At 37.7% G+C, this 24,382-nt stretch overlaps 2 protein-coding genes across 4 annotated transcripts in view; one reads left to right on the forward strand and one right to left on the reverse strand.

Annotated features, from left to right (window-relative positions):
• The first annotated feature begins 8,076 nt into the window (after positions 1-8,076).
• On the forward strand, positions 8,077-20,079 carry rab14l (RAB14, member RAS oncogene family, like). The gene is made up of 8 exons (XM_079256790.1): positions 8,077-8,154; positions 12,715-12,774; positions 13,473-13,526; positions 14,225-14,402; positions 15,987-16,053; positions 17,305-17,392; positions 17,575-17,605; positions 17,705-20,079. The coding sequence occupies exons 2-8, from the start codon at positions 12,723-12,725 to the stop codon at positions 17,880-17,882; spliced, it is 648 nt and encodes a 215-aa protein (XP_079112916.1). The 5' UTR covers positions 8,077-8,154; positions 12,715-12,722; the 3' UTR covers positions 17,883-20,079.
• Positions 20,080-20,336: 257 nt separating this feature from the next.
• The window catches only part of abl1 (c-abl oncogene 1, non-receptor tyrosine kinase), a 35,633-nt gene continuing 31,587 nt past the window's right edge, over positions 20,337-24,382 (reverse strand). For all 3 annotated transcript variants that reach the window (XM_079256833.1, XM_079256834.1, XM_079256835.1), the window contains 4 exons: positions 24,174-24,326; positions 23,987-24,076; positions 23,654-23,782; positions 20,337-23,276 (listed from right to left, as the gene is read on the reverse strand). In XM_079256833.1, the coding sequence (XP_079112959.1) occupies positions 21,616-23,276; positions 23,654-23,782; positions 23,987-24,076; positions 24,174-24,326 (2,033 nt within the window). In that variant the 3' untranslated portion in view covers positions 20,337-21,615. The remainder of the gene's footprint in view (positions 23,277-23,653; positions 23,783-23,986; positions 24,077-24,173; positions 24,327-24,382) is intronic.

Consider the following 24,382-nt stretch of genomic DNA (forward strand, 5'->3'; position numbering starts at 1 on the left):
GAAGCCAAACAAGAGGATGACTAGGTAACTGAAAAGCAGTCAGCAGGCTCTTACCCAGCAGCAAAAAAGAAGGCAGACTGTGGGACTCTCAGTGAAGCAGAAATGATAGACTGAATCTACTGACCCTGGCCTGGTACCCACAAGCTGAGAGTAAAACAGCCTTCATCTGACTGTGAGAAGGACCTACGTCTGGTATAGTAGCAGAAACTAAGGAGCAGTCAGCCAACTTAATAACTGCCCAGGCATGGGTTTGGCACTGACTCCCCGAGATATTGCAGTGGCATTGTTGATAAGTAGCGGTGGAAGGTGGAGCTGAAGGGGCAACAGCAAGACCTGAGGTGGTTTGAGTTCCACAACACTGAGCAGCAATGATTATGAGATATTTGTCATTGCCTGCAAGGGTGGTCTCCTCAAGCTCCAAAAACAGACTACACTAAGAGATTTTGGAAACCAGAGCTTTGCATGAAAATATTATATGCAAATTCATAATGACAAACAAGAAAGTACTACATAGCAGAGCTCACCTGGAACACTTCAGAAGGGAAATCGCCATCTGCAGGGTGGCTATTGGTTATAAATTAGGATGCAGAAGACAGCCAAGTCTCACACTAAATAACAAAACTAGTTCTAAAAAAAAAAAAAAGTCATATTAAATGAGGCAGTCAGCAAATTAAACAAACAAGTTACAAATAAAATGACAAAAAGGGAAAACAAGTATTAATCGCAGAGCAAACACAGGGAATACGAGTAAAACAGAAGCAATAAGACTTGGGTTAAAAGAAAACAAGAGTAGACCTTTATTTCCTGCAACAATATCACAACACAGGTGCAAAGAAACTGCACACAAGCACACTTCACTTTTGTTCACACTTAATTATTTAAAAAAGTCCGTTTTTACATAGTGGGTCTCTTTTATTAAATCAAGATTCAAGTGATGTGCCCACACTTTTCAGATAAATGAAGATATCTTTCCTCTAATTGTGCACTAATTACATTCTGAGACCTTAATTAATGATAACCATTGTGCCAATGTGTACAGCTGCCAGTGATGTAAATACCCTCTCGTTCGATCGAAAGTAAATTTACAAGCCCAGCATTTATATTTATGTTAATACGAATGACACTCAATAACCTGAAGAATTGGCATCTTTTCCCATCATTTTCAGTCATCCAAATATACATCAGTGTTTTTGCAACCTGTGTAAATTTTTGATTTTTTTCAGAGACAAAATGAATCCTTGAGTTTGAAGTTACTCAAATTCAGCTTCCACACCAATGCTTTATTTATTTTTCTGTGTCATCTCTGTAGTCCATGGCTTGCAGTGTTATGGCTGCAACATTATCCAAGGCCAGAGGTATGTGGACGTGGGCTGCTCCAACCCAGAAGTCATCACTTGCACCCACTCACACAAAGGCTTCAAACATCGATTCTGCATCAAGACAGAGAGCAGTGAGTAAACCTCCATAAACAACGTAGTTGCCTCTGTTTCTCCTCTAGTGCGCTTATGTGCTTGAATGTGATACTTATTCAGGGAATATTTAAGGAATAGCAGATTATAAAGTCATGACAAATTCACTTCAACGTACCACTTGGCCACTGGCATAATCACTTTTAATCATACTTTCATGTTAATGTTCTTTTTCTGGCTGATGTGAATATTTAATTTCTCCCTGTGCAGAGGATCGTTACGCAACTTTGTTGTGGTTTGCTGATTATATTTTAAGTCATTCATTGTTTGATGTCAAGTCAAATGGAGAATGTGGACATCTAAGGCAGGATGATGATGGTCAGATGAGTATATCCAATGAAGCATGGACAATCCAGCTGTTTCTTTGTTTGACGTCTCAAGAAAGTGTGCATGGTGAAATGGCTGATGAGGCAGTTTTTTTTCCATTTGCTCAGAGAAACAGCAAGCTCAGACAAGTACTGTCTGTCACGCAGAGTATGACAAGCTCTATGTCAAAATCTTACGGCAGTGTCTTGGTGATAATCTGTGTCTAGTCAGCCTGTAAATCTTCATCTAGTCATGTCAAACCCAAATTCAACAGATGCTTGTGAAGTTCTATAAGAGACCCAGTCCTAGAGTTTGTGTTTTCTTTGTCCTCTGAAAAAAACATTTATCTCTTGCCTTCTCCAACTCCAGTATTGTTTTCTCCTCAGCTGTCCTCTTTCGACAGGGACTAACGCAAAAATGCTAATAATGAAATACATCCCACAGTTATCAGCAGATACTACACCTTCTTTTACAATAATTGGCAATGAAATAACAATAGCATGTTTATAGATCAAAAGTCGATGGATGAGGTGAGGCTCTTCCTGATGAAGCTGTTGCTCTCATTTACAGACAAGTTTATTATGTCTTGGGTTTGGATTTGGATGAACGAATTGCTCCTTGTACAGGGATGCAAGATTGCTGCTTTTCTTTTAAGGGTTATACAAAAAAGAGATGTTGTTGGGTTATTATAAAGAATCCACTGTTTAAGTCATCAAAGAAAAATACTGGAGAAAAGTCCAAAGAAGCAAAATTAAGATGATGTTAAAATAAAGTGTTAGCAAAACATGTCTTCCTGGTTAGATAAACTGGGAAGATGTTTACTAAACTTTTAGTTAGGTAAAGATTTTTATGACTTTATTGGTCTTTTGTCTTTTTATTTGTCCTTTTATGACTTTACATGTGAATATTTACTATATTTTTAATTATTCAATTGTGAAGCTATTTTTATATACAAAGGCATTATATGAATAAGACTGACCTCCTTCCTTCCTTCCTTCCTTCCTTCCTTCCTTCCTTCCTTCCTTTCTTCCTTCCTTCCAACTAAATGCAAAAAAAAAACCTACTTTGATCCCAATAATTATAATTTTTTTTTAAAATTACATGCCAAGCAGAGATTACAGGATCTCTCCAGAAGTACAGCTCCTTACATGGATGAGGGTTTAGATGTTTCATCCCTGCCTGCTAAAATGTCCTTATTTGTACATACATATTAATTGTGTCCAGTTACATAAATTATTTGTCAGACTCATATCATATCACATAACTGTATAAAATGGCCAATATAATTTTTTGTTTTCTCCAAAACTCACAATTCACCAGAGGACTGGTTTCTCCCTCTCTTATGCACTCTTAAGATCTCTTAATGCCCTCCTTATTATCCACTTGCAGCATTTGGTGCTTAGTTATGCTTTTTTTTCCTGCTGAGCCAAAGACCAGCTCATCACTCTTATCTGACTGGCTGTCTCTCCATCTGCCCCTCCAGCGGCCCTGGGAATCGTCCTGACCAGCGGCTGTGCTACATCAAGACACTGCCAACAACAAGAACTGCCAGGGGTGCGAATCCACTGCTGTGACTCAGACCTATGTAACAGCACCCCCATCTGGCATCCCAGTCCACTCCACTACATCTGTGCACTGTTCAGTGTCCTGCTGCTGAGGATGTGGTTGTGATCTGCTCAAAAATAAAATAGAAGGACTCTTCTCATAGCTGCTTGTGTTATCAGATGAATGAGCGTGTAAGTCAGAGTGGTGTTACTGGTGCGCACCACGAAAAAGTTTTTGTCACAATGTTGGCTTCAGAGTAATGATCACAGAAATGTCAAAATAACACTGTGAACACGGTTAAGCAAAAGAATTCTGCAGCATCTTACAGTCATCAGTGAATTTATTGTGCACATCCACTTACTCAAATGTAGCTTCAGGTATGAGAAATTGTGGAACATTTCTGTTGGATTCATCCTGTCAGGTCAGTGAAATAACAACACCTTGTATGATTTATGCTTTCTAAATTCTTAGATCCACTTCAACGGGAAGACATACCCTTTCTGTGTCGAGGAGTTTAATATCTTTTTCAAGATCAAATATGTGTTGGATGTTGGATATGTTATTCTGAAGTCACAGGATATTTACTTTTAAGAGTGAAAAATATGTTCTCAGTTTGTTGGGTAGGGCCACAGGGAACACACTGCATGTAATTCTTCTATGGAATATTGTTCAGTGAAAGCATGTAATGTTGTGAATCACTGTATTAAAATGTTTGATATTTTTCAAAAGAGAGCTGGCTTGATGTCTGCCAGTTTTGTTATGTGAAGATACACAATGGCTGTCTCCAAACAGCTTTAATCTACAAATCCCATCATAAAATCCCATTTTCCATTTTACTTGTGTGGGGTTTTGTTTTAGAAATATGTCACTACTGTGCAAATATAAACCCCAGGCACTCCATGTTTGTCTTGTAAACTTAATTTATTTATTCTACATTGATTAAACTTTAAAACTTTCCACAAAGAGATAGGAAAGCAACATTTTGACCCTTTTATCATTTTTCCTCTCTTTGTCAACATCTAAAGGACTTTTTGGTATTGAGGATACCAAGTGATGAGGACTTACAGATAGAGTTTTGTTCCCGTTATTCTTGCAAACCTGTCTTATAGGGTACAGCTGTACAATGTCGTGATTGTGGCAGTTTTCATACAAAAATTCTTCACAAGTTTTCTCTTGGGGCCATTCAGGACTGCAGGCAGGCTGGTCCAGTAAATGCTCCCTTTTCTACTGCAGCTGTCCCCAAATGTGGTTTTGCATTTCTTTTTGAAAAATTCACAGATACCATTGAAGGTAAAATATATTAATCTAAAAAATTGTGTGTTCTTCTCTGCATCATTGCTGCCATCACATAAGTGTAAAGTAGCTTTACAGAGAAAATTAAATGCTAATTAATTTTACATACACAACTTAATTAACAGATATCCAAGCGAAAGACAGACATATGAGAGATTCAAGAAGATATAAACACAGACATACATATATACACACATACAGTACATATACACATAAAAATATAAATAATATTTAAAATAAATAATTCACAATAAATAAATACCTTGTATGAATAATGAGATGAACTGTGATTTTAAGGTATAAAACAAAAGTGCAGTGGTGTATGAAGAAAAGAAATAAATTAAGCAGGAAAGGTAAAACTCAGTTGAGAATCAGGAGTCTCTGACAGAGAACTCGTGTAAAGTGTGGGCTTGTTGCAGGTAACACTCTCTGTGACAGCAAAGCTGAACGAATCTCCTGAAGAATCAACTCTGCTGTGTGCCCACAGTGTGGTGGAGAGGGTGGTCTGGATTGTCCATGATAGATAACAATTTGTCTGCAGTCCTCTTCTCCACCAGCGCCTCAAATGTTTCCTGTCTGCAGCAAGCTTTCCTGATCAGATTGTCTAATCTGATCTCGTCTCTGGCTCTGATGCTGCTCTCCCAGCAGACCAAAGAGAAGAACAAGACACTGGCAACAACAGACTGGTAAAGCATCTCCAAAATCCTTCTGGACATATTAAAGGATCTGGGCTTCTTCAGGAAATAGAGTCAGCTCATCACCTTCTTGCGCACAGCCCGGCTGTCAGTCTTCCAGTCCAGTCTGCTGTCGATGTTCACATCCAGGTACTTGTAGCTTGTCAATGTTCCTCCCCAGGATGCAAAGAAGCTGTGAAGCTGTCCTCCTCCTTCTTAGGTCAACTGCCATTTCTGGTCTTATCTATGTTCAGCATCATTCACCTCATCATGGGGCAAACTGCAGAGGTCAATGGCCTCAGGTTAGCAAGAATGGGAAAAATAAAATATATTGAACATATATTCATTTAAAAAAGTAATTTAACAAAAAACAAAACAAAACAAAAAAAACAAACATATATATATATATATATATATATATATATATATATATATATATATATATATATATATATATATATATATATATATATATATATATATATATATACACATATATGTATATATTTATATATCAGAATGTGAAACCCATATATTACATGGATTCATTACACATAGAGTGGAACATTTCAAACATGTATTTCTCGAAATGTTGATGATTGTGGCTTGTAGATAATGAAAACTCAAAATGCAGTGTCTCAGAAAATTTGAAAATTACTTATGATCAATGAAAAAAAGGATATTTTAAACAGAAACGTCAGGCTTTTGAAAAGTATGTTAATTTCCATGCACTCAATACATGGTTGGGCCTCCTTTTGCATGAATTACTGCATCAGTGGAGCATGGCAATGGAAGCGATCAGTGTGTGGCACTGCTCAGGTGTAATGGAAGGCCCGGTTGCTTTGATAGCAGCCTTCAGGTCATCTATATTGTTGGTTCTGGTGTCTCTCATCTTAATCTTGACAATACCCCACAGATTCTCTATGGGGTTCAGATCAGGTGAGTTTGTTGGCCAATCAAGCACAGTAACATCATGGACATTGAAGCAGCTTTTGGTACCTTTGGCAGCGTGGGCAGGTACCATGTCCTGCTGGAAAAAAAAATCAGCATCTACATAAAGCTTGTCAGCAGAAGGAAGCATGAAATGCTCTAAATTTTCCTGGTAGATGCTGTGTTTACTGTGCACTTCAGAAAACACAGTGGACCAACACCATCAGATTACATGGATCCCCAAATCATCACTGACTGTGGAAACTTCACGCTGGACTTCAAGCAACATGGATTCTGTGCCTCTCCACTCTTCCTCCAGACTCTGGGACCTTGGTTTCCAAATAAAATGCAAAATTAGCTTTCATGTGAAAAACAGTCCAGTCCTTTTTCTCCTTAGCCCAGGTGAGATGCTTCTGTCTTTGTCTCTGGTTCAGGACTGGCTTGACACGAGGAATGTGACATTTGTAGCCTTTTTAGGGCTTTCCCCCCTTGTGGAGGGTCAACGACCGTCTTCTGGACATCTGTCAAGTCATTAGTCATCCCTGTGATGGTGTAGCCATCTGACCCAAACTGAGAGACCATTTAAAGGTTTAGGATATCTTTGCAGGTATTTTGAATTAATTAGTTGATTAGGGTGTGACACCAAGACTTTCTAAGATTGAAATATTTCACAATATTCTACTTTTCTGAGACACTGCATTTGGGGTTTCATTATCTATAAGCAACAATTATCAAAATTTCAAGGATTGAATATTTGAAATGTTTCACTCTATCTGTAATGAATCTATAAAATGTATAGGTTTCACATTCTGAAATGAGGGACAAAAATATTGAACTTTTACATAATTTTCAAAATTTTTGAGATGAAATTGTGGAGAAGTATTTCAGAAGATCTGCAAAGCGTTGTCACCTAACACCCATCAAATAGCGCCATTGGCGCAACACCAGGTTCAGCCATACTAGATATGAAGGTTCTGGAGGACTGAACAACAAGCAGCTCTTAACATAAGGCACTCTGCCCATGTGATAACATTGTTGTCAAGACTTTTTGTCGACTGTATACAATAGAATAACCATTAAAGTATGCGACTGTTACGCAGCTAAACATTTTACTTCATAAGGTCAAGCCACTGATCTCCTCAGTTATCAGGTGAATATATACTGTAAAGGAAAATAGTACAACACAACTGTGAACATAACTATGTCGAAACTTTTTTGAGATACTGGCGGATGCTGGTGCCATCAAATTTACAAATAAAAGTGTAACATATTGCACTTTATAAGATATTTATGGATTCATTGGACATTTTGAAAGGTCTCCCAGAAATCCCACTCTTTTGGACATTTGCTCTGAGACATTATTATGAATAAAGATTATTAAGAGTTAGAGTTCTTTTTTACTTAACACAAAAGTGGTAAGCTGAAGGCCTCATCTAGTTTTGTTTGTTTGCTTATTTGCTTGTTTGTTTGTTTGTTTGTTTGTTTTTTTTTAACCTAATCAGTTTTAAGCATATACAGTCTATGGTTTTAAGTTATGAAATAATAGTATAATACACAGTACTGGTAATGCAAATAAACTAAGTCGAAATTAAACCTATCTAAATTAAACCTATCTAAATTAAAGGTATTTTACAGCTTTTCATTTATTTATTTATTGTTTGTTTGTTTTGTTTATTTTTTGTTTTATACCTTTTCAACACTGCTACCTGAATACACCTGCTTTGATTGTCTCCTTCCAGCAAGCAGTGCAGTCAAGTGTACAAGCTGCAAATCGCCGCAGACGAGGCTCTTTGTCCCAGAAGCCCATTGTATAGAGCGGAGGAAACCCTGTACCGTGAGCAGCCATCTTGGATAGACAGATCATACTTGAGCCAGGATAACCTGCATACCTCTTCAGAGCAGCTTCACAACTCAGAGCTCAAAACATTTATTTCCTGGTAAGGACAAAGAACAAGGAATTATTGAGACCCTTAGACATGTACTTTATCTAATGTATGTTGATACATGAACATTTATACTAAGAAAAAGCAGGCACTGTTGAACTTCATCTATGTGTGCCAGGAATTAGCTTATTAAAAAGCAAACACAGCTAGCTAACGAAATGCTAGGTTTGTTTTTGTCTGTGTGTTTTGACTCCATTAACATAATGTATGTATTCAAAAGGAGGAATATAATACCTTAAATGACAACTAAGTTGGTCATTTGTTATGTACAGGCAAAAAAAGCAAACTTCTTCCATAAACTGGTAAACTGCCCTGCTATCGCTAGCTGTCGTTTGGTGTGTTTAGCTTTTGTGAAATAAGGCTGAAGCCAAGTTAATTTGTGAGTCTAGAGAAATCATAATGTGTTACTTAAATGACTATATGTGTGCAGAAAGCGGTAGCTGTCTTAGACGTTGTCATTTGTTGGGTTTGTTGTTAAATAGTTATGTCAGCAAGCAGTTAAGTTGCTGTAGCAAATGCTAATTTAGCTGTCAAAATTGCTAATATAGGGCGGTGAATTTAATCAGCTCGACCATCTAGCTAGTTAACCAAGTCGGTGTCAGGTTGTATTTCCTCTTCCGCTTGGCAGCTTTAATTTCTTTGTTATATCATTAAAAACACTTAACTAGTCAAACTGGTGCCGTCATTTTGCCGGTTACTAAGCTAACATTAAGCTAGTGACCGACTTTAGGGGCATGCTAGGTGTTAAGATGTAAAATCAAAAGGTTTACATCTGGCACTGTAGTCATTTTTGTTGTTAATTTGACAGTTCCCGATCAATGTTTTTCTTGTAAAGAAGTGGATGCTATAATCATCTCTGGAGCAGTTTTGTACATAAGGGCTAATGCTAGTTCTTAGCCAACAGTGTGTTAGCCACCACATAGGCTATATGTTTTTTACAGTTACACACAGTGTATATGTGTGTGTATGTATGTGTGTATATATATATATATATATATATATATATATATATATATATATATATATGAATGATAGATAGATAGATATATTTTCACATCAAATGTAACAATTATTTTGAAAACATACGTTTTTCATTTTTCAAGGTGTTGCTAATTTCAGTACCTGTGCGATTTTTTTTTATTATTTTTTTTTTTTACCCTGATGCGCTGTATGGTTTCGGTTTGTGGTTCCAGCAATCTCTGTGTATGAACAAGCTTCATTAATCTACCACCAAGTTATCTGGGTTTTTGTCAATTACAGTCAATCCTCTAAACATGTCATCATTTATACATTGAATATGTTTATATGTGTGCACTGTGGTTGAGTGCTTTGTCATAGCTTTAAACTTGAGGGATGATCTCTCATGTAATTTCAGAGCTTGTAAGGTGTCACATGATTTGAATAGTGGGGCTGAATTTCAGGTGGACATTGGTGCATGATGGTTCTTGTCATGTGTGAAGTACCCATTGGGAAGCAGTTGTATTGTGAATTGTGGTAAAAATTTCAGTTCATGATTGTGGAATGGTTGCAATGAAGTTGATTTAAAATAGTTTATTTTATATGACTACTATTGTATAGGCTTCACAATGGATTCATAATTGACATACAAATTAAAAACAAAAGCAAATTAATTCATATTACAATTTCCTGTTATTGTAAATGGAACTGGTCACTAAAACAATCATATAATTATGAACAGTAGTCTTCTGAATTGTGGTTACATTGTAGTAGTTTCTTTGGTTAACAGTTGTGGCACTAAACTTTCCCTCAGGGGTCCTAATTTAATCATGCCATCAAAGGGCCAAAAGGTTAAACTTTAAAAGTTGGAAAATGGTATAGAAGAGGTGGAAATGTAATTTCTTTAATATGTATGTGTGTGGATATATATATTATATACATTATATATATAATCTATATGTCATTTTAGTTAACCTGAAGTAAAATATGAAGTAGCAAAATCAGGAAGTTATGTATGAACAGCTATGAGAGCCTACTGTGTATAATTTGTGTGATTATCTCCTGTTAACTCATGGTTACTCATTACTCATATTTTAAACTTTTCTCTTTGAGGAATAACTGTTTGCGAAAAGAAATGCTGGCCAATTTTTTTTGGAGAGAAGTGCATTGCTGAGATTGCAGTGTAGTCACATAGTTCTGGTTTGCCTTTTCCCTTTTGATGGGAATTTGTTTTTTATTTCAGTTATGGAATTTTATCTACCATAGATATAGATTAGCTCTCCCATCACACCACTGGTCACAGGAGGGTCATGTGACATAAGGCATCTTGGATAAGGACCATGGAGTCTTATATTTTCATGGCAATGATGTAACTGTATGGATCTGTTTAATATCAAAACTTAAATGGTATATTATCATTGTATTGTAATGCTCACTACAGTTTTATGAACTTTTCTCCTATCATAGCTGGAGCTGAATTTACCAAATCAGGGAAGAATAAGTTTTTCTAAAACTTCCATCCTCTGAAAAATATGCACATGTAAACAAGTTTGTAATATCAGTTGTAAAGATTATTTAATCTTTAATGTGAAAGTAAAACATTGTTATAGATACCTAGATCACAAATGATGGATTTGACATGTTTAAAAATATTTAAGTTCAGTAATCCATTTCTTATTTGCCAAACTAATTACCAATTCTTGGGTACACGCACAACTCGCAGCCAGATTTATTTTCTTGTGCCAACAACAAAACTTGTATACTCAAAGATCCACTTTTTCACACTTTTCCTCTTTCATTTTTCAAACTACAAAAAACTATTCATGTAAACATTTTAATATTTTATATGATTTTGTTTAGCATATTATTAGGAATCAGATTTGTAGTGTTTTAACAGGATTAAGCGTCTTCCAACATGGGAAAGCTTGACCTTCAACCTGAACAGCTAGAATGACACCAATATGTGTTGTCTTTTCTGTGGTGTTCCAGACAAAATGCCCACTGCATTTTGTAACCAATCAATCATAAATGATTAACACACCAGGATGTTTTGTCCTGGTATGTTTTGCCCACGTTAGTTAAATGCACCCGACTGATACACAGAGGGAAGTCTTGTGGTCTTGTGTTTACAAATTGTAGGTATTGTGCAGCTTTAAGTAAAATAAAATATGTTGACACAGAATTAGTTAAAGAAATATTTTCACTGTAACTTGTATTTTATCATTATATATAATTTAATGTTTTACTGAGTTTCAAGTTCAGATGCAAACATTGCATCTAAACTTGAAACTCCATAAAACATTAAATTGGTCAAATAACTGCACTGATAACTCTAATATGACATGAGCTGCATTTGCAAAAATAGCATGCCACTGATTTAGATTTATTTTAGTATGGACAAAAAAAAAACCAGCAGTTTGAATTGTGCGTATAGCCAAGGTTTCCAGTTTCTGAGGGTAAAACGTTCAGTTTAGAAGTGAAAAGAAAATAGACACTTGCTGAAATTTTCTGGCATTAAACTTCCAGCAGACAAGGTGAAGACTGAAGGTATAAACTTACATAAAAGTTGTTTCGATTCATCTTTCTAGTCTGTCAGTCTATACCTGTCAAGGATAAATCTGGAGAAACCTACCTGCTGTAATTGGACTGACTACATGGCTCGCATGTAGAAGTGAAGAAAGAGCTGGGATTGAGTGGATTTGCAGATATGCTGAGCATGCCCAGTGGGACTGACATTTTTGCTAATGCATGTAAATCTGTGGAGCATTTTAAACAATTGCAGCTAGCACAGTACCATTGTAGCATCATCAAATTGAACTAAAAGTTCTTGCACATCTGCTACAGGAAGAGATTCTGGCCAGATTTAACAGTAGATTCTATGATCAGGGGTTCTCCTCAACAGAAAAAGAGTCCTCTGAGCCGAGATTATATATAGACCACAATTCATCTGCAATGCTGTCAGACTATCTAGTATTACCAGATTAATCATATATATCTTGGTTCCCATTCAACACATTCTCTCGGATTTTAAATATTTAAAAATGAGTCACGACTGCTAGATTCAAACTACCTTTGTTTTTTATTAAGATTATGGAGAAACTGTAAACATCGTCTTCAGTTTATTTTAGAAGGTAGTTTTTATTATTGTGGCTATTATTATTATTATTATTATTATTATTATTATTATTATAATATTAAATAATAATAAAAAATATTTTAATATCTCTGTGCCATCAAATGAGTCAGGAACACAGCGTTTAAGGTTGGAAAGTTATGTATTGCTTATTTTTTATTACAATTTTGCCAACAAAAAAAAAAAAGTATTTATTGTGTTAGCTTTCCCATGTATCAGTCTAACATAGAATCTGCACTTGTGCTCTAATTTTGTGTGTATTGTACCACTTATATTAAATTTGTAAGTCCAGTAAGGATAGACTGGTCTGTATAAATGGTGATATCTGAAATTTTTTATATTGATGTCGAGTGTAAGTGCTAAATGTTGAATAAGCTACAGTTGTTAAACTTGCTTGTGGTACCTATAAAGTTTAAATAACTAAGCTGTTTCCTCTTCTTTTTTTTTTTTTTTTAATCCTCTAGAGCCCAAGATGGCCACCGCACCATATAACTACTCCTACATTTTCAAATACATCATTATTGGTAAGTGAGCCCTGCCACTGGCCACCAGTGTGCAGCCATTCTGGTTTGTAAGGGGGAACCTCATAACACATAGCACACATTTTACGTCAACTATATGGTTCATGGAACTTTGTGGCGTTGTCGTATTTGTTTTTATGATTTTTGTTTTTATTATTTTTATTCAAAGCATTATCAAAACTTGACAGTTTAGTTAGATATTTAGTGTAAACAAATGAGATTGTTTTTAAAATACTTGAGTGGTTTTTGAGACTGCCTGTGACTGGCTGTCACCATCTTTATCTGGAATGGGAATCTGAGATTTGTATTTCCTGCCCTTAGTTTTTTTTTCTGCATATTGTATCACCCTCCAGAACAAGGCCTTATACTCTACTTTTGATTTTTTTTGTTTTCTTTCTTTTAAAAACAAACTATCGGTATTAAAACATAGCAGTTTCTTAAACAAAGTGTTTTTCATGTATTTCATATTTGCTGTTGTTTTTACTTTACTGTCTTTAGCAACAAAAACAACATTTTAACATCTGGAAACATTGTGTCCCTCCTGTGTGCTGTCTTCATAAGTCCACATGAAATTTTAAGTGACTTTGCTGACTGCCATAGAAGAAGTGCTACATCATGTATGGGGAGAGCTCAACTTGAATAGAGAGGAGTTGTTCTGTTCCTTGGTTGACCTGAGTTTTTCTCCATGTCTCTCTTCACAGGGGACATGGGGGTAGGGAAGTCATGTTTGCTTCACCAGTTCACAGAAAAGAAATGTAAGTGTTACCCTGCCCAGATTTTTTTTTACTCCTTTTCATCTGTGCATGTGCTTCTGTGCATGCAATGTTGCCAGATTCCAGTGGAGTGCTTAGATCACTTTGGATTTCTTAATTTGCCAGCGGAAGTCGTGGCATAAAAGATGAGTGTGAGCTCAACAGTGAGAGTCTCTTCTCCTGTGTATGAGCCAGCTGCAGCCTCACATTGCTATTCAGCTTGGTAATGTTTGGTGTTACTATTAACAAGCCAGATGCAGAGTTTCTCATTCATTTGTCTTGGATCACATCCTGCCCATATCCACATATACAGACATGTGCACACATACTTCAGGGTGATTTAGGAAAAAGCTTTTCGCAATAAATTCAGAAGAAATTTTCTTCTTTCTAGTTGTTTACCTTTAGCGTACAAAGCTCAGTGACTAAATGTTGTAATTAATTATGCTAATGCTAGTTGATACCAGAATGACATAGATGTATGTTAACTTTTACAGGATGCATGTTAAGTTTATACTGTTTGTATGTTTTAAGTTTCAACAGGTAAAGAACGGATAAAATTGATTATTTTTTAAAGCTTATGAATGATCTATAATACATTTAGTGACAAAAATATTGAAAACATTATCAAATATGGAATTGCAGCAGAATTAATTGACAAAGAATGAAATTAAATTTGGTTTACCCATGTTTCCTCCCTACAGTCATGGCAGACTGCCCTCATACAATTGGCGTGGAGTTTGGTACAAGGATAATCGAGGTTAGCGGACAGAAGATCAAGCTGCAGATTTGGGACACAGCAGGACAAGAGCGCTTCAGGGCCGTCACCCGCTCCTACTACCGCGGAGCTGCAGGAGCACTTATGGTGTATGACATTACTAGGTAAATTATGCTTTTCATTTGTGGAGAATCCACAGTTGCTACATAGTTTACCACTTTAAGCTTTTATAGGTGGTGATTATCATCTGATGATTTTACAAGAACTTGAAGCTGATAGAAAAAGCATCTGAGAACAACACACCGTATTAGACTTCCAGAATAAATATAAACCAAACATATCTCTCACAAATCTGTGTCCAACCCTATTCTCATACTGTTTGATGGTATCGTAAGTATAGGAAACAGCTCAACATGGGGCGTGTCTGTCTAAAATGCAAGCAAATTTTGCTTTCGTAGTAGGACATAAATAGTACTTTCCCTGAAATATAGATATGAAATGTTTACATTACTGTTTGTGCAGTTTCTCCTGGTTCGATGCACAGAAATGGATGCAAAATAGAAGTGTTTGCTCTGTTCTGCTTGGTAGCTGTAAATCCAAAGATGCCTAAATCCTGTAATTAAAGGGTGTGGCTCTAATAAAAACAGTGTTGTGTTTTATTTGTTTCCCCTGAAGTGTAAATTTCAAATTGGAACTTGGGAAGGTACAATTTGTAAGTCCGTTTTAAATTAATTATTAGTACATGATGAATATTTGAAGAAAGATTAGAAGCATGCATTCAGGGGTCTAGAGTGTACATGCAAAAGACTTGTAGCATTTCTGTCAGCAGGTACCATTAATATAGAACACGGGTATTCAGATAGGTCCTACAAGGTCTGCAATCCAGCAAGTTTTCTATGTATCTTTGTTCCAACATAGTTGACTCAAATAATGAGTCTTTGTGCAGAACTTGATACGCTGTATGATCCATTTCATTTAAAGCAGTTGTATTGAAGCAGCAGTACATGGAAAACCTGCTGGATTGCATACCTCCAATTGACTACCTCAGATACATACTCCAGTGAAGTTGCCTACATTTAAACTACTGTCGTCATACAGGACAGATTCTCCCTTGGAGTGTACAGTATCAGTCAAAAGTTTAGACTCACATACTCATCAGTTCTTGGGTGGGTATGTCCAGGCTTTTTGATTTGTCTGTACATGCCATCCTGAATGACAAAAGGCTCGATGTGAACATAAGCATTATATATTGACATTTTAAATGAAAAATCAAGGACACTGTGGAAAAAATAAATAGGAAATGCAGAAATGGTCTCAAAGGTCAAAAGCAAAGCTCATAAAGTTGGATCAATCTTTTAGTCTTGAAAAGTTTACTCCCATAACTTTTCATACTTTTTTTAATGTCCATTTTTTCTTTTATATGTTTGTATGTTAGAACAGACTTGTCTGTATGGCCATGTTAACATTGAGGCCAGAAAAAAAGTTAATTAAATGCCAGTCAGCAATAAGATGGTCTCAAAAATGAACTGATATCCGAAGCATTATGTTGAGATGGCTGGTTGAACTTATGCAAATATATTTTACTTAAGTCAAGCTGTAATATTAATTTCACATATATCCTCCCAGTTTTTGACCTTGTAGGGATGTTTTCATGTTGCTGCTGCCATTCTGATAATCCCTCTTCAGAGATGGCAAGATGTCATGTCTTGGCTTGTTCCCATAGTAACTTCTTTCTGTTTGTCATTCAGGAGAAGCACTTACAACCACCTTAGCAGCTGGCTGACTGATGCCAGAAACCTCACCAACCCAAATACTGTAAGTCATATGAACTAATATATTGCACTTTATTCTTTTGTTGTGTTTTACAGTTATATGTACAGACCTACCCTTTTAAAATACTTATTTATACCCACATCACTTAATGTATTTGCTTTTTCCTTTTTCATAATTATATTTTTTTCCCTTTTAGTGTCTTTTTCTGGTTCCTTGAAAAGTCGTTTTGAAACCACAGAGCTGTATTTCTTAAATAGATTGTTGGTGTGCTGGATGATGTCAATCTAATCAGATTTACCCTCAGAGAATTGGGTTTGTATGAAAGACCACTACCATAAAGTCGTGTGTGGGTGGGTGGGTGGGGGGGGGGGGGGGGGGGGGGGGGGGGTATAATTTCTTCCAGCCAACACGGTACTTTTATATCCATAAATAACAATTAATTATTTTGAATGTATCTGTCATTGTGCGAAACAAAGTTCAAAGGGTTTTTATTGAAATCTTCTGATATCAGCTGACTCACTGAAGGCATGTTTTTGTTTTATATGTACCAGAGATAAGAGCCATGTCACTTAAATTTAATTTTTACTGCCTCTTCCAAAAGCACCCAAAACCTACCCCTATTTTCATCATTTGTTGAAGTATCTGGTTTTGGCCAAATGATGGCACTGTTGTAGCACAATCATGGTCTTGCTTCTAACTGGAAACATCAGCCTGCTTTTAGTTTGATTACTGAATATTAATAACTTTTTTTTTTTTTTGGATCACAACACTGTTCATTCTAATGAAAAATTCATCAAAAGAAATCTTAAAGAAACAATTACTGTTTTCTTTTAAAAAATATATATATAAAAAATAAAAATATTTATTTAATTTGTTGCTAGTTTAACTCTGTAAGGCCATGTGACACTGTCACAGCAGTTATTTTTCATCACAGCTAATGATGCAGTTTATCACATTGTGACGACTTTTATGAGTTTTTTTAATACAACAAGGAAATCTATTTGAATAAAACATGAATATGGCGAGCATGCAGCAGTTCTGCTAATGAGCTTCTACATGGAAGCTCATTGTTTTAGCACAGTAGAGGTCTAATGACTTCATAGTCACTGTGCATTTTGTGTTCATTTGTCCTTTGGTGGAGCTCTTTATCAACAGACATCTCAACAGTAGAGTTGAAGCTGACTGAACTGGTTTTGGCTTTATGATGCCTTGTAGGCCAAGAAAGTTAATTTCTCCCATAGATGCTCTGCTGTCAAAGAGGTTCTCTCACCTGTTGTGTATCTGTGCCATCAGGTGATCATTCTCATAGGAAACAAAGCAGACCTGGAGGCCCAGCGAGATGTCACATATGAGGAAGCGAAGCAGTTTGCCGAGGAAAATGGTGAGACAGACATGAATGCATGTGAGGAAGTCAGAAAAGTGGCTTAAGATTTCCATCCTTTTGTTTTTGTTATTTTTGTTCAAGTCTGAATTTGTGTCTTTAACTTAAAGTGGATAAAGAAGGGGCTTGGTATGCAAACTTGGAACAATGCTTTATTTATTATTTTATTTCTGTCTTTACAGGTTTGTTGTTTCTGGAAGCCAGTGCAAAAACGTAAGTCTGTAGAACTTTTTTAGTTACTGCCTATGTGAACTATTCCTTTTCCTGTATGTATTGTTAGCCTTCTTTCTCACATGTTGAATCTGCATTTAGAGGTGAAAATGTTGAAGATGCCTTCCTGGAAGCTGCTAAGAAAATCTACCAGAACATCCAAGATGGCAGCCTGGACCTGAATGCTGCCGAGTCTGGGGTTCAGCATAAGCCCTCGGCCCCTCAGGGCGGTCGGCTAACCAGTGAACCACAGCCCCAAAGGGAAGGCTGTGGCTGCTAATGACCAAGCAAAAACCCCCGAGCCCTCCCTTCATCTCTCTGTCTGTTCCCCTTCAACCAAACCCCACCATCCATTCCGACACCTCCGTACGTTCACCCCTCCCTGCACCAGAAGCTTCATGAGAGTTGGGCTGCGGAGGAAAGGAACGGGGTGAATACCGACTTGGGCCAGACTGAGCTATGCTGTGTGGACTACATCTCCCCCTCCTCCTCTCTGCCTGATCCCCTTCATTTCTGTCTCACTCATCTTAAAACTCAGTATATTTTCATATCATAACTCCTTTTTCACTCCTCTCCAGCTCTGCGCCATTCACTCTACCCCCTCCCAGTCAGTAGAATCATAGATACCACCACACATTACACTGGTCACTGACACTTTAGATAGATGTAATGTCGACATGATAACAAAGCAAGACTGTTTTTTATGTTTGGTTTTATTGCTATATATGAAATGTAAACACTGCACTTAGTTTAATCAACCTCTCATCAGTTGTCTGTAACCCAGATCTAAATTATATTCCCAAAGTCTTCTCTTGCATGGTTTACAATTCCAACATTTTATCAAGACATGCAGATGACAATTCCCACTTGTGCTTAATTTGTGTGGGGCAGAAAACAATGAGTTAGTGTAATAAGCAGCCACACAGGCAGATGCTCAGTAGTGTTTGTCCAGGAATGTCGAACTGATTGAGCTTTTTCGCAGGATTTAAACGTGCCTGTGACTTTTTAATCTCATTTTTGCTGCTTGGCACAAAGTAAATTGCTTTGTCAGATGTGATAAACTCAGGAGAGATGCAGTAGAAAAGAAAAGTAAAAAAGTCAGAAATCATCACTGTAAATGTTAGAAATTACCCTCAGTTTCTGAGATGTCACAGGAAGAAATGTTGGTGTTTTCCAGCTGGTCTCTGTGTTACAAAGTTGGATCTACAGTTCTTTTAAGTAAGTTAAGATGTCACTTTACAAAAAATAAAAATAAAAACTTTTCTGCTTCTAATGAAAAGATTAATTTACATCAGGTTTTTTGCACCAGCTTTCCAATTCATGCATCGAACCGCTGAAGCTCTCATCATTATCATCATCATATCAACGCTGTCTTTACCAGCATTTCTTTGTCATTGTTTGTTGCCTTATTACACTAATTACTCTTTAGTCTTTGTTTTGCTGCACCTGCTTTTTGATTCACCTCAATTCAATTAAATGTACTTATTTAGGAAAATGCTTGCATTTTACTGGAAAATTAAATCAAGATCTGGTTTATAATGTCTTCAATAATTAAGTGTCAACAGCATGGTCTTAAAGTCTCATTCTAACTGTTTGGGTGTTAAAAGTAATTTCTCACACTCCCTTATTGAAGCTGCACTGAAGAACTGATTTCTTGTCCGTGTGGGCAGTTGTTGCTCTGCCTCAGAAAACACCAAGCAGCATGCCCCCAAGATATGAAGTAATCAAAATCATGTTATGTTTCTGTTCCCTTAAAGTACAATTTCTCTGTAACATAGCAACTCCCCGATTGGACAGCTGTACATATTGCTTCTAAACTGCTGGTGATGACCTTGCTACTGTACTTTGGATTTAGAAATTTATTTGGTGGCTCTGCCAAGATCTGTACAGTTGGTGTGCTAGTGGGTTGCCTGTAATTCATGCTTGGGAAATTCTGTAACATAGTTTCTATTAATAAATGTATGTAAAGGACAGACACCTATACACCCCCCCCCCCGGGCCATCCCGTCTGCACACTACTGAACCTGCTTATTGGTTAATGAGGGGAGTGGGAGTGGATTGAGATGATCACAGTAGTATTTATGTCAGCAAACCTGTTATTTCTGTACAGAATGGAGGATGGGGCATGTTTGTGTTGATATTCTGTTTTTCTTTTTCCACCCCCATCATGGCTCCTCTGTGTGGGAGGGGCCTGCATCGCTGTCTTAACTATACGGGAGTGGGGATTGGTTTATTATTGTGGGAAGTGGGTGGGCTGGGGCTTCATTTTTTTCCTGTGTCCCACCTCTTTGCAGTTTGAGTGACCACTTCCTGCTTTTGTCTGTCCACAAGTACAAAAAAAGTACATATGTATAAATTTTTAAGAAGCTGTGCTAACATTTAAATGCGTTCTTGCGTGTATATGATTTTAAAAATGTTGACATTTTGATTTTAATGACAAAATAATCTAGATAGTAAAATAAATTATACATAACCTGTTTCTTTGTCTTTTTGTCTAATGCTGTAAAATACTGAAATAAAAGCAGGTCTTAAATGGAGACAAGGCCGCTTGTATCTGGTTTAAATTACTCTCATTTTTCATTTAAAGGAAGTCAAGAACTACTGGATACATGAGTGTATTTCAAGTAGCACAACTGCTTTGTATTTTATTGCAACAAAAATTGCACCCAAGTTAGAGAAAGGAAAAAAAAACATTTACAAATGTAAAGTTTGTCTACAAAAATTTGTGAAGGCTTAGACACAAAAGAGTAGTGGTATGTTTGGTACAGGGGAGGAAATTAAAAAAAAAAAAAAAAAGGCAACAATGACAGTACCATATTAAAGTCAAGGCAGGTGACTTTTGTCGTCAGGCATCGCAGTCAGTCAGGGCATGTGTGATGAGCCGACTACAGCACAAATGGTGAAAATGTCCAAGAGATGCATATAAGGAAGAAACATCTTGTACTGGTCACCTTCCAAGTTACAAATTGTTGTGTTAGACAAAGTGACAGATCCATAAACATTTCAGTCCAGTGTTTCCCCCAGGATATATATATATTTTATTTATTTCTGGGGAGGATGTAATCTGCAACATCATTTAAACAATATGACAAGTCCATTCTTTCAGAAACGGAGGCCTGCCAGAGAAACACTGAGTCAGTCTGTTGCCCCGCTTAACCAAAAAAGCAAACTGTTGCACGGCCAAATTAATGCTGATGACTTTTTATGATTGGCATATAGAGAAGTTTGCATCAAATGTTATAGATTGACAATTTCAGTCTTTAAAAAGGTCCAGTCAAAAGACAATATAAAACAACTGATCCACAAAGTTGCTGATCCTGCAACCTGGTCCCTCTTCAGTACAGACTGGAAACAAAAAGTTTTTGGTATAGCAAACATAACCAATGATCAATTTATCTGCAAGTGAAAGTGTCAAGACCAAAACCGCCCACCTAATAGCGTTTAAGGCACTATGTGTTACCAAAGTGCGCAGAGAAGCGAAATGATGAAAGGTCATTCTCCCTCAAATGCTTCTTTATGGCACATAGTTGCCAATACTGCAGAAAATTCCATACAAAAATACAAAATTTCATCTCAGCATTACAACCACTCATCGATGCGATAATGCAGAGATAAAGGTGTTTTCCAGAATTCTTATAGATGTCAAAGGAAAATACAAGCACAAGTTTTATAAGACATCCTGGAAAAAGATGAGGTTAAGTTTATTTGTTTTTGCTCGTCGCAGCATCAATGACAACGCACCATCAAAATGGGGGGAAAAAAGTCATGCTGATGAAGAATTGGCCCCTTAGCCTTATATTAAGGCCAAATGACAATGTGCATTCATAGTTAAGGCTGATGAGAGATCCATAGTAACCACAGGCTGAAGTAAGTTAGAGTGCACTGTAGAGGGAACATATGGTGTTGCTCCTTTCAATCAGGCTTTACCCTTTATCATACGCTCAACAGCCTGGAAGGGGTAACATACAGTTTATATGAATTTCCTAGTCTTGGTAAATTGTGATTTCATGACGCTACCTCTGAACAATATCACTGATCTCTTTGACGGAGGACAGCAGCTTGCTGAAGTCCTGCTGGCTGTTGGAACCACCTGTGGCGGTGGGGCAGATCTGCAGCTCACGCAAGTTGTTCTCAAGTTTGCTGATGGCCTCTCGAAAAGCAAACTTGTTCCTCATCTGCTGGATGGACTCAACGTAACTTGAACAGTGCTTCGACAGGTTCTTTCCAGCCTCCAGCACAGCACTGTGGCTACCTGTCTGCTCTGAGTTGCGAGAAATGGCTGCCCGTAGCAACTCTGCTCCCTCCAGCACCATCTCGCGTGTCACAGCTGAGTTTGATGCTTGGCGGGGTGCAGTCTTGCGGAGAGAGCGTCTGGGATCCACTAAAATTCCTGATGCTCTCTGGAATGCAGGGGAGTTCTGATCATTGGGAGAGGTGAGGGAGGAAGACAAGCCTCCCAGGCTCTGGCTAGAGGATGAGGTGGTCACTGAAGTGGAGGAGACAGAGGTCTTTAGCGGTTGAGGTTTGGAAGTGGAGCCCAAAGGCAGCTTTTTGGCACCCTCACTAATGGTTGAGCGAACTTGGTCACTTGCAGAGACTGCATGATGAGAATCTGCGATGGAAGGAAGGCACTTTGCTTTGATGTCTGTGGGGGAGTTAAGTTCTTGAGTGGGGCTACGTGAGATCTTCCCTGTTTTGGCACTTGGGGGTGGCGGAGGTGGAGCTGGCTTGGGTTTCTGCAACTTTCCTCTTTCCCTGACAGACGAGGAGTCTACAGTGGGCTTGTTTCTGCGAGCTCTGCACTCTTCTCCAGCTGCACCCAAAGCAGGGAACACGTTGGGTTTAGAAAGCTCGGCATGGAGAGCACTGGTCTTGGAGCTTTCCTGTCCTGGCAGACCCAGTCTCTTGACCACCTTAGGTGTCAATGTCTGCGAACTGGAACCAGGACTGGGACTATCTTTGCTCAGGAAGATAGAGGAAAAATCTGGTGATGTGTTCAGGCGTGGTGGGGGAGTCAGGGTGCCCATTCGAGGGGCGTTTTCCCCTTTTTGCTCATTGGTCCTCTTTCGTGGCAGAGCTGGCTTACTTCCCAAGGTGCTTGATTCAAAGTGCCGTTGGCCTAGATCTCGAGGCAGGGTGACAGATTTCCACTCAGTGCCATCGCGACCATTGGACATGTTAGTAGACCACAGGAAACAGGTTGTATTAGATATGGATTCTTCCTCGCTAGGTGGTGTTGTAGCTGCCTTACCTCCAGGACCAGGCACTGCTGGAGCTCCCTTCTTTCGAGGGAACAAAGGTCCTGGGTAGTTAGGAGCACCACTGGTGGTGGCCCCATTATTACTAGTATCCAAGAACTTTGAGGTTTCAAAGCCAGGTGTGGCTTCATTTAGAGACAATGATGCTCCATTGTTGAAATTGCTACTGTCTCGAGGATCTGGGGTCACGACCCTCCTGTCAGGGTGGATGTCCATCTCTCTAAAAGAGGAGCTGCGTTTGGGAGGAGCCGGGGCGTTTTTCTTCTTTTTCATGATCAGGTTGAGTATTCCAATGCGAGTCCTGTCTTTGTCTTTTTGTAGCAAACGATCATCCTCATTCAGGTTGTTGTCCAGAAGGGGGCGCTCTTTCCTGGGAAGCATTGGCGATGACACAGCCACCTCTGGGTCCACTGGATCTGACAAATGCCATAAAGAAATCAGGGAGCCACCAATATATTCAAGAGTCATCCAAATCATGGAAAAAAATAACCATTAAGTTTAATAAAGTCAACTAAACTTGTATTGTTTTGGTTTTGTTGTTGTTGTTTTTTTTTAGTTGCTTTCATTCATGCTCTGACAATTACCAATGACTAAAATGACCTGAGACATTCTTAAATTAAAGCTAAACTTAAAAGGTATTATAAGTAATATAACCAAAACATTTTAAAAACAAAAAAAAATTAACAAATAGCATCTAAGACGTTATCAAGCATTAATTCCAGGCATTCTCTAAAGAAGAATGAATATAAGATACTATTTTGCTGCATGGTGAAAAACATCATATACATCTTACCTGTCCCGTCTCCATCCCGGTTTTCCTTGTTTCTACGCAGCGTTCTGGTCTTAGTAGGTAGCTCTGGAGCCTGCTGCATGGAGCTTAATGTAACCTTCTTCCACTTCTTCCCCAACTCCTTTTCCACCTCTATAACAATAACAAGTTGGTAAAGACTCAGTCAAACATGAGGTTTAAAGATTTCAATAATTAAACAAAACAATACTTGGAAACACTTTTCCATTGGATTTAATGGAAAAGTGTGTCTTTTCACTGGTAGTGTAGATAGATGAGAATTATAAAATGTCATCCCAAACAGCATATATTCTAGATGTGACAGAAAGCAACACTCACCATCAGAGATGCTGGATTCCTGGAACATGTTCTCAAAGGCTTGGTGTGTTTCAGCGAAAGATGGACGTTCTGAAGGGTTCCACCTCCAACCTGATAGGAACAAAGAATTATAAGAAAAAGAAAAATCCTGTCCAAATAAATAAGAATCAACTACCCATATTCTAAATAGGTTTATTTTTGTACTTACAGGCTCTCATGAGTTCATACACCTTCTCAGGACAGCCCTCTGGTCGGTCCATACGGTAATCTTTTTCCAGCAGCTCATAGACCTGGGATAGGTCAATGCCAGGGTAAGGAGACATGCCATAAGTGGCAATCTCCCACAGCAGAACACCGAATGCTGAAGATGTAGGAATGTGATAATTAGTCTCATTTCATTCATCCGATATACAAAAC

Source organism: Telmatherina bonti (genome assembly GCF_933228915.1).
Source record: "Telmatherina bonti genome assembly, chromosome: 17".
Lineage (NCBI taxonomy): Eukaryota > Metazoa > Chordata > Actinopteri > Atheriniformes > Telmatherinidae > Telmatherina > Telmatherina bonti.

Bases quoted from the DNA above. Each gene is read 5' to 3' on its own strand.
- rab14l (XM_079256790.1), top strand. From the start codon at position 12,723: ATGGCCACCGCACCATATAACTACTCCTACATTTTCAAATACATCATT. The intron at 13,527-14,224 runs GTAAGTGTTACC...TCCTCCCTACAG, and splicing joins CCAGTTCACAGAAAAGAAAT to TCATGGCAGACTGCCCTCAT. The intron at 16,054-17,304 runs GTAAGTCATATG...CTGTGCCATCAG, and splicing joins ACCTCACCAACCCAAATACT to GTGATCATTCTCATAGGAAA.